Genomic DNA, 14,496 nt, shown 5'->3' with positions numbered 1-14,496 from the left:
TGTCACAGAAATCATCCTTAAATTCTTTTTTTTTTTTACCGTTTTGATGCTTAATATTTTTTTGAACCCTGTGATACTTTTCTTCAGTATTCTTTAATAAATAAAATGTTAAAATATCAGCATTTATTCAAAATATAAATCTTTTGTAACAATATACAATATCGATTTAAAAGTTTTAAAAATAAAATGATTTAAAATAAAATAAAATAACACTTTTATTCATCAAAGGATGTGTTAAATTGAAAAGAAAAGTGCTAATAAAGATTATATTGTAAGAAAATATTTATACTTTAAATAAATGCTGTTCTTATTAAATCTAGACATCAAATAATCCTAAAAAAGGTATCACAGTTACCAAAAAAAAAAAAAAAAAATACTAAGCAGAAAAACTGTAATAAATCAGCATATTATTCTGATTTCTGAAGATCATGTGACACTGAAGACTGGATGAATGATGCTGAAAATACAGCGGAGCATCACAGAAATAAATTACAGTTTAACATATATTCAAATAGAAAACAGCTATTTTAAATTGTAATAATATTTCACAATTTTGACTGTATTTCTGATCAAATAAATGCAGCCTTACTGAGCAGAAGAGGCTTCTTTAAAACACATTACAAATCTCACTGATCCCAAACTTCAAAGCTGTTGTGAATGACTCTACAAAGTAACATTCACCTTTGTTTACATCTGTGTGTTGCTCGGCAACCACTTTGTAACAATCACAACTGATTCTGAGGAGTTACATTGTTTGGTGGAAGAATACTGTTGTTATTAATATCATTACACTTTATTTGCTCTGTTTTATTTTGTGAAACCTTACTATGTATATGGAATAACCGTTTTATAAAATCAATAAGCCCCGTGAAGCCGTGGTTTACAGTGAATTTTATAATATGGCTATCACAACGCCCCTCAGCTATTAGAAATTCACTGTTTCTTGCTTTATTAAGGAATGTATTAAACAGGCCGTGATGCAGAAATGCAAAATACATGTACAGGTCAGTTACAACATGAAGACATCTCACTTTGAGACATGAGAAAAGTGTTCAGAGCGGCGCTCTTCATCTCTGTCCGCTGTGCAGACGCATGTGTCGGAGACAGTTGTCCTGTCTGGAGAAGGTTTTCCCGCACAGCTGACAGCGGAAGGGTTTCTCGCCCGTGTGAATTCGTCTGTGTGTGATCAGACGCGTCCGCTGTGTGAAGCCTTTGCCACACTCCTCGCAGCGGAACGGTTTGGGATGCGGATGGCTTTCCTGGTACGGATGCTGCGAGAGTGTTTTAGCCAGACACGAGCTCGAATGAGGATTCAGTCCGTACTCGACGTCTCCCGAAGCGCCGAAGCTCTCGTTCTCGTGAGAGAGCGAGAACAGACCGGAGGACGACTGAGCGACCGTGGGATCCTCCGTCATCACGTACGGGTCTGGAAAAGTCTGGGAATGCTGCTCCGACTCGATCAGACGGATCTCCGGATCGTCAAGCGCTTTTGAACTCCACGGATGAACGTTTCCATCGTCACGGTGGTGTTGGCTCTCCTCCACCTGCTCGATCTTCATCTCAAACTCCAGGCCGCTGAGCTCCTCTTCCTCCGGCTCTGCGGAGCACGTGACGGGATCTTCTCGCTTCAGCTCCAGCGTGTGGGAATAATGAGGTTTCTCCTCCGAGGGAAACACCTTCTCCTGACTGAGATCGACCGAATGAGCCGATACTCCTGAAGAGGAAGAGGAGAAGAGGATTTACTCACTGCAGAAATAAATCTAATAGCTCCCGCTCTGAAATCAATATTTGTCAGCATCAGCTGAAGTGCATTTTAAGACGAGCCGAGATGCTTCAAATCAATAGGGAAATGAACTGTATTACTTTTGATTATCTTCTTTATTAACACTCTGTTGTTTTTGGAACACTGGTGACTTTTAATTTATCTACCTAAAAAATAAAAAACGTGTGTGTGTGTGTGTGTGTGTAGACGTGATAGATCAAAATTAAATAAATTAAATGTAAAAAAAAAATTTAAAATTAAATTTATGCATTTAGCAGACGCTTTTATCCAAAGCGACTTACAGTGCATTCAGGCTATCAATTTTTACCTATTAATTTAGATTTTTTAAGATCAATAGATATAGACTGACAGTAGCAAAAGTATTTCTATTTATTTCTATGTAAATTATATATTAAAAATTGTACAATCAACTTTAATAAAAATAAATACGTTTATACACATGTAACAAAATCTATAAATATATGCAACATATTTACAGGGATTAAATATAAATTTGTGAACATGTAGGAGTATAACATTTTATTTTATATTAATAAAATACACACTTTATACGTGTGTGTGTGTGTGTGTGTGTGTGTGTGTGTGTGTGTGTGTGTGTGTGTGTGTGTATATATATATATATATATATATATATATATATATATATATATATAGACTCGATAGATAGACAGACAGACAGACAGACAGACAGATAGATAGATACAAAAGTATTATTAATTTTTAATGTAATTATATATTAAAAATCATACAATCTTATAAAATCATATCAATGATGAGAAGATTAACCCGCAGTTCTTACTCGTGTCCGTGAGCTGCACTTGTACACCGATGGAGCATCTGTCCGTGGCTCGCTTGAGCTGAGTCTCGGTGAGCAGCAGTCGGTTCTTCAGTCCCCGGATCTCCTCGTTCCTCCTCCGGATCTCCTGATGAAGAGCAGCAGCGTCTTCCTCCAGCAGCTGACTGATCTCCGCCACCGCCGCCTTCGCCAGCACGTCCATGATCGCGGAGATCTGCGCCTGTAACGAGCTCATCTCGCTGTTATTAAAACACTCTGCTAATCTGTGACTACAGTCAGAAACACAACGAACAACATCCGGGAAACATCCGTCAAAATAAAAGTCACGAGTCGCAGCCAGTCTATGGTCGCAGCGGAAGTTCAAAAACAGAAATGATCCTTTTCATCACAATATTAATTTATAACAAGGTATAACACGGTTTTAAGTTTGAGAATCTCTATATTAGGTTTTATTCTATTATTTTAACTTATATATTTATTTATTAATAGATTATTTATTTATTATTGGACATTACTGTTTTAGTATTTCTATATTAAATTATTTTAATTATTAACTGATTATTTCTTATTGAACATAGTACGGTTGTTTGAGCATCTCTTTATTACATTTTATTAAAATTATTTATTATTGGATTCTTTTCTTTATTATTTAGTAATGCACATAGATAGTACTGTTGTTACTTTAAGCATCTCTGTGTATATTTTTTATTTTATTGTTTAAGCATCTATATTAGATTTTATTTAATTAAAAATGTATTATTGGGTTATTCATTATTACTGTTGTTAGTCTGAGGCTGAGCATCTCTATATTATTTAATTTTTTTCTATATAAATTTTCTATATTCAATTTATTTATTTATTTTATTAAACATAGAACCTTTGTTTGAGAATCTCTTTATAAAATTCTATTTAATTTAATATTATATATTAATTACTGGTTAGTCTGAGCCTTTCTCTAATATTTTATTTTTCACCAGAGACCTGATCTCATGTGACATGATCTCCATGAAGCTTTAGCTCAAACCACATTCAAACACACACACACACACACACACATTCCTGCAACACACACCAGTGTAAACATCAGAAAATCCCCATCCGAATCACCCAGGAATTATATCCATCAGAAAGTAACAGGCTTTTATTGTCAATTGCAAAATGATGCTCCCATATTAAATAATCCATACAAACTAATAAAATATTGCAAAGCAACATAACACTGTATTATATATAAATGATATGCATTTTATGCATCAATCAATTTTTAACAAATAGTGTAACAAATGCTAACTCAAAAAAAGGCAGTGTATCAAACTAAAAGCAATGCTTGTTTGTTTTATAATTTATCATACAAAATACATGTTGACTGTCAAACGGTGTCGATGAAGAATCACCAGTATGCATACGCCTCTTCTTCGGTGTGGCTGCGCTGGTGCAGTTTGAGAGAGTTTAAGTGTGAGTAGGACTTGCCGCACTCCTCGCAGCTGTAGGGTTTCTCTCCGGTGTGCGAGCGCTGGTGTGAGATCAGGTGTGAGTTACAGTAGAAGCCCTTGCCGCACTGTGGACAGGTGTAGGGTCTCTCTCCGGTGTGGATGCGCTGGTGGATCTTCAGGTAGAAGCGTGTGGTGAAGGTCTTTCCGCACTGAGGACAGCGAGAGCTCCTCTCCGCCGCTGAAGGATTCACACGCAGGGGGATCTCGTCCGGTCTGTACGCTTCCTCCATGTGATGCTGTGTGTTTAGATCCGGCCGACGGTTCTCGTATCGCTCACCTGATTCAAGAGGAGACGTGTCCAAACTCTGGCCTTCGGAGTTGATGGGATATTCCTCAGAAACAGGTGAATTCCACAACCCACTGGGCTTGACTTTACTCCCGGCTGCAGAGTGAAGTACAGAGAGCAGAGGGTTATCATCACAGCTGCACCTTACATGTTTGCGTGTTTGCATGACCATTTTTTATATGGGTGTTAATAATTGTTTTTAAAAAATAAACAGCGGTTGAATTTAATAGTTTGGGCTATTGGGGTGGAGTAACCCTTTAATTGTAACCTTTAATATTATAGTAATGTGCAAGTAATAAGGCAAGTAAAATAGTTTACAGAATCAGCTGAAATAGATTTGTTTTTAAAAACTTAAACTTTGAATGATAATAGAATTTATTAGCCTTCTGATGTTGTTCGATCATTTTTTATGGAAAAAGTTTACTTTTTTTTTTTTTTGCCACCGGAATAGTACAAAACTTGGTAGGCTACATGTTATGGTACTTGTTATGTGAAAAACAAAGTTGTTCACGTCAAAAATGACAGCAATTGAAATGAATGGGAATTTGGTACTGCAGCCAAACAAAACCAAAAACAATTGTCCTGTTTCTATAGAGCATGAGCTACTGAAGCTCCACCCTCTTTTGAAAATGGAGGCGGGAGCACCGGCTCATTTGCATTTAAAGGGAAAAACACTAAAACAACAGCTCATTCCTAAAAGTGGCAATTTCACCAAGATATAAAAAATATATTAGGTATTTTGAGATGAAGCTTCACATATACACTCTGGGGACATCAGAACTTATTTTACATCTTGTAAAAAGAGGAATAATAGGTCGACTTTAATAAATAAAAAGCGCAATTTTGTGTTTGGTTTTATCCCCTGCTGTACTGAAACCATGCCGTGTACATACTGTGCAGTGTATCTGACGCAGCTAAAAAAGCCCCTAACTCTAAACACTAGTTATTTGGACTAGTTCTGGTATGACGTGATCTCTCACTCTCTCTAGCTGGTCCTGTTCCCGCGCTGAAACTGTCCTGGTCTTCCGCCTCCGGACCCAACGGGCAAAGAGCAGGAGATACTAGAGTAAAAACAGTGTGGAATCATTCAAACGACTGAGATAAATACTTGGTAGCACTATCATAATTTTTATTTTGGGAATGTGTATGTCTTTTACTCGGTCCGCTGTCCCACTGTCCTTCATCCATGTGCTCCTCTTTGATCCGAATGGATTTGATCCCATCTTCCTGCATCGGGGAATGACAAGAAACCAAGATATTATATAACATACTGAATAAGAATCTAATCTAAGAATGGAAGCAATGCTTACATTCAATGCGAATGTCTGTGCTGAAGGATCGTCTGTGTTCGTCACTGTCTGTGTTTCTCCGTCATAATTTTCATTGAACTTTACAAGGTTGAGGTTTACCTCTGATGAGAAATATAAATAGTAGGGGAAAAAACATGAAATACAGTAACACAGGAACAATGCATGTATCTGTAATATTCAAAACATTCCTACCAGCATATTAGAAAGAGTAAAATATTTCCAGTAATTAATAACTAAGCTATAAAATTACTTCAGAAGACTTTGAATATAGTGCACACGCCAGCTAGGCAACTTTAAATGGTGATTCAAATTCACTTTCATTGCATGCAAAATATTTTCTGAATTGTGCATTAAAGAAGGAAAACCATATGATTTTGGAACTATTTAACACGAGGGTAAATGATGAAAAAATTATCATATTGTGTAAATTATCCCTATTGCTAATACTAACACCAGTTTGCATCAATCTGATCCCAATGTTTAAGTTTTATGCCAAAGCACTTCATTTTAAAGTCAACATGAATCTGAATTTGCAACCCATTTTACAACAACGTTTTGAACAAGTATGCCAGGTTGAGGGGGCGTGGTTAGAACGCGGGTCGCTAGCGATTGGCCGAGCCGCAGCGGGGCCTTACATACGTCAGCAGAGAAAGAAATTCGTTTCAGCGCAATAATTAATGATTGAAGATTGAAAGGCACGGGTTAAACAGCATCATGTCGATTTTAAAGGCACGCTCGCGTGTCCGGAGTCGCGCGCACCTCTCTGTCCGCTGCTGTGGACTTGTATTCCCACGGAGCGCAGGTTCGCTTGGTTCTGTCGCGCAGATCGCAGCTCGCTCTCGGTGAACTGGAGCTTCACCAGCAGGGTCTCGACCTCCATCTGGCGGCGCGTCATCTCCTGCTCCACCGCGCGGCTCATTTCCAGCAGCGCGCATTTAGCGAAGCGCTCGAGGATCGACGCCAGCTGCGCGTGGATATCGCCCGATGCGGACATTCTCGTCGCTTCAGTGTCGAATAAAGCGCGTGTGCGTACGGTACAGATGATGCGCGTTTGGCGATTCCGAAGGGAAGAGAGAAGCTCGCGTGCGATCTGGTGCCTTCCTTTGGTGAATGCCGAGCGCGCATCAATAGTGTTTACACAAACCTCACAAAACAGTTGACCATTTCCTAGTGAAGTACGTCACCCTTTGAAGGACCAATGCATTTTGGGCTGTTTCTGTTTAAAGCACCGTAAATCCAAAATTAGAAGCGCCGCACAAAACGGATGCGCTTCACTCTGAATCCAAAACATTTCCAAATGCTTTAGTAAGAGTAAACGTTCTTTGCTTTTATTTTCTCCTGTGAACAAAAATAGGCTTTTTTTTTTTTTGCTTTATTATTTCATATGAAATTATATAATAATGAACATCACTGGCCAATGAGAATCCAATACAGAAAAGAAAAATTCTTGCTAGAACCTCTGGCTTTCATAATAAAAGCTGATTAGAGACAAACTTCTGCCAGCTATCCATCTGTTCATTAGCCACCAGGTTATATACAAGTCCCAATTAAGTGAAATGATTAAAAACACATCATACAAGATCATGAAAAATCTAATTTATTGAAATAAAATGTATACAGAGATGAAAATACATAAAACATCATATACAGATTGTCTTAATTAAGTGGCTGTGTTCTGTCTCTTATGGATTTGTTCCTGAGTTTTTATATTCATTTGAGTGCATTAGGATATATAATCCGACACAATGATCAAAACATTAAAAAAAGTCTAAAAATTTTGGCTGAAAATGATCAACTGGTTAATGAATATTTATAAAGCAGCTGGTTAGTAACCAACTATTTTATTTTGCATGAGGGTCAAAGACGAAAAAGGGTTGAAGCATTAAAAGCAAGTGTAATCCTGCTTTAAATTGTTGTTTTTCTCCCCCCAAAAAATATTAAAACATTTTCTGTTTAATTTAATTGCAATTTTGTTTTACTTTTTCTAAGCAAAAAAATAAATATCATACATTTTTCCCTGATTTACAGAAGACACCCACTAAAATGTCATTCAGTGTAACAACCTCATCAGGCATATTTACAGCAAAAATCAATTTATGACTAATTACTTTCACCCCAAATACTAATTCGTTTTTTTATCCTAGGTTTAGTCCTTTTTCAAATTTAATATGCTCCCTTATTCTTATATATATTTTATTATGTACACATCAGAACGATCACGTTGTTTACATTTTTACAGACATATCGTGTTACACTCTGAATGACATTGTAACATTGTTCCAACCAAATTCTGACATTTTACTCTCCAAAAACTTTGAAACACTTACATTTAACGTGCTTTCGAGAGACGTACAGTAGAATGACTTTTGCAAATTTCTTAACGTCTTTGACCCTTGAATATTGATGTGATAATAAATGCTCTGAGATGCTGTACAAACCCAACCAGATGTGTGAAAATGAGTATGTTGAAAGAAAATGTGAACACTTTCTTTGCACATTATGTTTTACAGGTCTGCTCTTCTCTTTAGATATCAAGTGAGTCAGTTTTCCCGTCTTTCCGGCTCTCTCTGTCCCAGTGCGCTCCGGACAGTCTCTCTGTGCTCCCTCTCTCTCGGCTCCTCTTCTCCGTGGCTCGAGCCACAGCTTGATCGAAGCACATACTGATGCCGCTGTTCCTCTTGGCCTCTTTGTCTGCGTCTCTCCTTTGATCCGCTCCTCCGTCCCATGCTTCCCGTCTCTCTCCGGGACCCTCGGAGTCCAACCTCGGGTGTGTCTTACAGTTCTCTGCGCTTTCTCTCTGCGGCGTTTTAGTTTCGGTTCCGTGTTCTTGGTCGGTGGTCTCGCCATGCGCCTCTTTATCGTCGTGTTGTCTGTGCTGGAGCTGTTTTCTGAGCGAGAACGCCGTGAGTTTGGACGTCTGAGGTTTGGGAGGGACTACGGGAACCGCTTTGGTGGGATTGGCAGGTTTACGCGGAGAGCGTTTGGCAGGCGCTGCTGAGATCTGATCGGACGTCTCCTCTTCAGTCTCTTTGTTTTCTGTTTGTTGGAGTTCAATCTCATTTGGTCGCTGCATGGGTGTGGACTCTTCCGGCTCGTCTCCACCTTCAGGAGAAAGACTTTCTGTTTTTGGGTTCACGTCCTCCTCAGAGTATCCTTCACTGCTTTCCTCTAAATCTTTCTGTGTTTCAGCTTCGTTTCTGTGTATTTCTCCCTCTTTTGCATTCTCCTCAAATTCTCCATTTGTTTTCTCTAAATCTTCTCGTCTTTCAGCTTCGTTTCGGTCTTTTGTATGTTCCTCATCTACCTTCTCCGATTCTCTGTTAATCTCCATCAAAACTTCTTGTCTTTTCGGTTCTTCATCTCCTTCTTCACTGTTTTTCTCTAAATCTTGTCTTTTGGCTCCTTCTTTAGATCCATCTTCTGCATTTTCCTCGCAATCTCCACTATTCTCCTTTGAATCTTCTTGTCTTTCATCATCGTTTTTGTCTTGTTCTCCTTCTTTAGATCCATTGTTTCCATTTTCCTCACAATCTCCACTGTTTTCCTTTGAATCGTCTTGTCTTTCAGCATCGTTTTTCTCTTGTTCTCCTTCCTCAGGTCCATCGTTTCCATTTTCCTCACAATCTCCACTATTTTCCATGAAATCCTCTTTTCTTTCAGTTGGGTTCACTTGTTTTTGTTCTTTGTTCCCATCACTACATTCCTCTGGAGATCCAGGTTTTGCATCTTCTGCAACATCTTCACACTTTCCTTCATCTGTATCTGTCTTGTTGTTGTTCTCACACTCTTCTTCTTGATTTTCCCTGCATTTTTCCAACTCCACTAGAACTTCTGTTTCCTCTCTCTTCTCATCCTCTTCAGTCTTTGTTTCATTGATAATCTGTGATTGTTCCTCTGGTTGGTCTTGAGGAGCCGGCGAAACGCAGTCTGCATCCGTGAGCTCATCGGTGATTGGTACCTCACTGTTACCATGGTAACCCGCAGCATCCAGCACCTGCTGAGCATCTTCGGCTGGAGACAGTGCTGGGATGGGCTCAGGAACACTGATGCTGTCGGTCTCAGTTTGGTCGGGTTCTGGTGAAGAAGGAATCGAGTCCGGTCCAAAATAAGTGTCTTCTTCACTGGGTTCACTCTCTGGATCATCTTCTCCTCTGTACACATACAAAAGTCAGATATTACACAAATGCTACACTGTTTGTGTTGTTCAAACCCAATATTATTTCTGCCTTGAAACACAAGTAGAGGAGATTATGAGAGTGTTTAGGTTTATGTTTTCCATAAAAAGAAAGCATACAGTGACCAGGGGCTGTCGAGCTCCATAAACAACCATAAATGCATGGTAAAAGCCCTTATGAATACTGGGAAGATTTTCAGTCTGTTAATTAAATGTTTCCAAAATTTAGAAAATAATTAATTTTTAATAATTAAATTAATCATAAATTACCCAATATGTGTGTGCTATTTATTTTTATGTGATAAATATGTGCATATACTTAATTCATTATAATAAATATGTACGTACTTATTAATATTATCATATTTAATTAACCGATTAAATTAATTTTATTTAATTATTTAATATAAAGTTTCATAAAAATGTTAATGAAATGTTTTAATTAGACTGCATAAAAAATTAAGTTACTAATTATAATATATATATATATATATATATATATATATATATATATATATATATATATATATATATATATATATATATATAATGCAATACTCAAACTAAGTTACTTAAACTAAATAAAAAAAAAGTAAAAAAAAATGTTTTAAATTCAATTTCAGTTTTAAGTGGAAAAAAAAAGATTAAATTATTTTAATTTATTATTACTACTATTAATTTAATATATGTGTGCCATGTAATTCTTATGCTACATTTAATCATTACATTTATTCAAAACTAGTAGTTATTCCAAAGTAGACGGTGTAAATGTCAGAAATATTTAATTTAACTTAATTTAAAAATAATATTTTAAGTAAAAATGTAAATTAAATACTTTTTCTGTTTGTTTCGGACACAAAGCATCATATGACTTAAAGAAAAGTGTAATATAGCACATACATTTTATGGTGTTTTGTGTCATTATTAGACCTTGACAACCTCTATAAGAAGAGTTTTATTCTCCTTTAATCGTCATTACACAGGAATTAAAGTCATGTAGGAGAATAAATGATGAAATGAACTGAAGAATTAAGCTACTTACATCAGTGTGTGTTTATCATTCTCCACATCCGTTGACTCTCTCTCGTCGTTCTTCTTTTCATCCATACACACTTCATGTGTCTTTAATACAGCTGAACTCAGATGTTCTTCACAAAGCGATGGGTCAAAAGCAGGTTCACTGCTGTCTGTCACTGCAGAATCAGCAGGAATCGCCTCTTCTGATTGGCCGATGGATTGCACATCATCATTGATCTCTGAAGGAAGTGCGTTTGATTGGTTACTAGTGTGTAGATCTACATCATTGCTTGTAGATATGTCAGCGGTGGTTTGTGGACTCGACCAAGACAGTCCCTGAAAACCCCGACTGGCTGGTAGACTCTGACAAAACATCTCCTCATATTCAGAACCTTTATCAGACTCATCATCATCAGCGGGGCTATACTCGTCGTCTGAAGATAATGACAGTGGTGGCAGGAAGGGGCGGGACTTATACGGCAGGCTGTGTGATTTTCCAGGAAGATCCCGGTGTGTGAAGGATGGGCTGCTGCTTTTGGCTCCAGGTGTTTGACGCTCATTAGTGCAGATTTGCGACAGACTGTCCTTTTTTTCATCCTCCTCATACTCATATTCGTTCTCAAAACAAGGCGCCTCGACTGAGAACTCAACCTGGAGAATAGAGAAAGCGACACAGACATCAATTACAGACATCTTAAGGCATAATAAGTGTATAGTCACCATATACAATCAAGGCAATAGTATTAAACTACTTTATACGACACATTATTTGGACTCATTTTTACAAATTACAGATAATTAATCACTGAAACTGAATAAACATCCCATAGAATCATATAATACAGCATCACACAATCCCACAATGCACTGCAATGGTAAAAATGCTCATCTAAGATCATGGAAGAGCCAAAGGAAATGTAATGTTAATTCATTACTTTATAATATTTTATAAAATATTTTAGATTTTATTAGGTAATGAAAAATACTATGTAGATCGTTAACTACTTTTAATAACTTAAGTTACTCAGTAATAATAATAATAATAATAATAATAACAAATATATATGTGTATACACACTACTGTATTATTTAATACTGAATGAAACTTATTTTGTATTAGGTTATAATAATGTTATAACCTAATATTTTAATTAATATTATATATATATATATATATATATATCATTATTATATTCACTATTGTATAAAACTAAGTAAATCATTAATAAAAATGTTACAATTAAAAATAATGTAATTATAATACTTTTAAAGTAAATGTAATGTAAATATGTTTTATTAAGTTTTAATTTGATTTAAATTCATATTTTTAATACTTTTAATTTAATTTAACTAATATTTGTGTGTACTATGTATTTTTGGATTCAGCAGTAAGCATTAGTCAAATCTCTTGTGAGAAGAGTTGACTTGAGACTGTTATTTCTCACTCATACATTTCTTTATTAATACATGCATAAACACACCGTGTTTCCAGCACAACTGTCCATCGAATCCAGGAACCCGAAAGCTTCCTGGAAATCCAGTGGCAGATCTGGTTCTGGAAACTCCATGTCCTCATAGTAGTTTGGACTGATGGGTTCCTGATGGAGGTTTCCTCTCATCTCTGCGAGAAAAACATTCACTTTTGCATTCATTTTCAAACACACACTTTCTTCAAACAGCTCATGTTTTGAGCAATCAAAATTTCCTACATGTTATTTTAAGATTTACAGCAAGATGCTAAAGGCAAAAACATAGTTTTTTCATGCACTGTTCAGGTTTTGTATTTTGAGCTATTTGACTTTTAACTCATTGATTGATTACAATAAAAATTGCGAACATGTTTTTGTATTTTACTACTATGCATAACAGAAATCTGAACATTACTTCAAAATTCTTGTTTGGTTTTGCCAGTACAATACAATTTGATTTTGGATTTGTCTTTTTATCACTACAAAAATCAGAAAATACTGTCAACAATCCTAAATGTTTTTCGAAATAAAATGTTTAAAATATAAATCAATGTAAATGATATGTGAACAAACCCCTCATTACTTTAATAGGAATGAATTGTAAATCTACAGTTGCAAATAGATAAAGTGCATTAATATAGACACTACACTCAAAAGAAGTGTAAATAAAATAGAAATAAAAAAAGAAATAAAATAAAATTCATGCACTGGTCATTTTTCAAGTGCTTTTTAAGACTTTTGGGGAAAACAAATCCAAAATATACTTATAGGAGTATTTTTCCACGCTTTATCTGTTTGCATGTGTAGATTTTAATTAGAACCCGTATCTTTAAAAGTTTTTTCTCCACTTCAGCAGCATTTACAAACACCAAAACTTAGAGTTTTATTAATATCTATAGTTTGATGGTTTTTAGTGAAGGGGTTTGTTCATATAACATTCACACTGATATTTACACCATTTTGTTTCCTGAAAACATGGTAAAAATGTGAAATTTTAAAGGTGGTGAGTTTCTTCTCCACTTCAGAAACACTTGCATACACCAAAACTTACAATTTTACTCCTCTCAATAGTCTGAAGGTTTTTACTGAGGGGTTTGTTCATATAACATTCACACTGATATTTACACCATTTTGTTTCCTGAAAAACGTCATTCCTCTCTATATTCTGAAGGATTTTATAGAGTAGTTTGTTCCTATTTGTTCCCATTCACACTGATTTATAAAACATTTTACACATAAAACATGGTGAAAATGTGTTTGTTTTCTGACTGTTGACAGTATATTCTGAATCATGGAGCGATAGAAAGAGAAATCCAATATCAAACAAAGATTTTGAACTATTGTTCAGATTTCTCTTAAGGAAATCTATGCAAATGTGTGCATATTTAATTAGACAATGCCCCATTTGCATATTTAATCATAAAATTTCAGAAAACCTATGAAAATTTTTTTTTTTACCCTATTAACCTGCAATGTCTTGCCTTAATTTCCTTGAAAACATTGCAAAAATGTCTAAAACAAATTTGCTAAATCAACTCATGCTGAACTTGTAAGTTTGTGATGCACAGATTTACATGTGAGTGAATAATAATCTCAATATTTCTCTCTTACCCATGTAATCCTCTTCTGTGTTTTCATCTTTATTTTGTGGTTGTGTATCTTGTGCAATTTCCTTAACAGACTCTTGATTCTGACTCAGATGTTCTTTTTCTGCTTCTTTGGCATTCGATGAATCTCCGTTTTCTGGCATGGCACTCTCCTTTTTTGTAATCTCTGCCATATCCTTCCCACAGTCCTCCTGGCTTTTCACATAACTATTAGTTTCTCTTTCCCTCTCTTGAACATCATCATTTTTGTTCTGTTGATTCCCATCTGTGGACTCCGTCGTCTCTGTTTCTGTGCTCTTAAGGTCCTCGTCTTCAGCTTCGTCTCCTTGCTGAGTTTGTTCCCTCTCGTTCCAGCCGCCGTGCAGGACACCCAGAGCCAGTCCAGACGTTATATGAAGCGGGACGGTCACAGAAAATGGCCCTGATATGTGTATCCCAGCGCGCCGTTCTGCTTTGCTGGTCATTCCGGGTGATCTGTTCATGCTCTGCAACACGCCCTCGGCTCCGCCCCCAGACTCCAGACGGTTAAAGGTTCCTGAGGTTCTTCCACTCACCATGCTG

The 14,496-nt window shown here is 36.4% G+C and overlaps 3 protein-coding genes across 5 annotated transcripts in view; all 3 read right to left on the bottom strand.

Annotated features, from left to right (window-relative positions):
* Positions 1 to 542: 542 nt before the first annotated feature.
* On the bottom strand, positions 543 to 2,929 carry LOC113112202 (zinc finger protein 184-like). The gene is made up of 2 exons (XM_026277639.1): positions 2,583 to 2,929; positions 543 to 1,714 (listed from the first exon to the last, which is right to left on the bottom strand). The coding sequence occupies exons 1-2, from the start codon at positions 2,812 to 2,814 to the stop codon at positions 1,068 to 1,070; spliced, it is 879 nt and encodes a 292-aa protein (XP_026133424.1). The 5' UTR covers positions 2,815 to 2,929; the 3' UTR covers positions 543 to 1,067.
* A 776-nt stretch (positions 2,930 to 3,705) lies between these two features.
* LOC113112162 (zinc finger protein with KRAB and SCAN domains 7-like) lies at positions 3,706 to 6,883 on the bottom strand. Its single transcript, XM_026277615.1, has 5 exons — positions 6,428 to 6,883; positions 5,669 to 5,769; positions 5,516 to 5,585; positions 5,339 to 5,419; positions 3,706 to 4,454 (listed from the first exon to the last, which is right to left on the bottom strand). The coding sequence occupies exons 1-5, from the start codon at positions 6,660 to 6,662 to the stop codon at positions 3,970 to 3,972; spliced, it is 972 nt and encodes a 323-aa protein (XP_026133400.1). The 5' UTR covers positions 6,663 to 6,883; the 3' UTR covers positions 3,706 to 3,969.
* Positions 6,884 to 7,249: 366 nt separating this feature from the next.
* Positions 7,250 to 14,496, bottom strand: part of LOC113111977 (rho GTPase-activating protein 30-like) — a 15,650-nt gene continuing 8,403 nt past the window's right edge. For all 3 annotated transcript variants that reach the window (XM_026277284.1, XM_026277294.1, XM_026277304.1), the window contains 4 exons: positions 13,940 to 14,496; positions 12,341 to 12,480; positions 10,885 to 11,510; positions 7,250 to 9,819 (listed from right to left, as the gene is read on the bottom strand). The exon at positions 13,940 to 14,496 is cut by the window's right edge and continues 127 nt beyond it. In XM_026277284.1, the coding sequence (XP_026133069.1) occupies positions 8,193 to 9,819; positions 10,885 to 11,510; positions 12,341 to 12,480; positions 13,940 to 14,496 (2,950 nt within the window). In that variant the 3' untranslated portion in view covers positions 7,250 to 8,192. The remainder of the gene's footprint in view (positions 9,820 to 10,884; positions 11,511 to 12,340; positions 12,481 to 13,939) is intronic.

This window comes from Carassius auratus, chromosome 2, assembly GCF_003368295.1.
Source record: "Carassius auratus strain Wakin chromosome 2, ASM336829v1, whole genome shotgun sequence".
Classification (NCBI taxonomy): Eukaryota; Metazoa; Chordata; class Actinopteri; order Cypriniformes; family Cyprinidae; genus Carassius; species Carassius auratus.
This window is presented reverse-complemented; position numbering and strand designations above follow the sequence as displayed.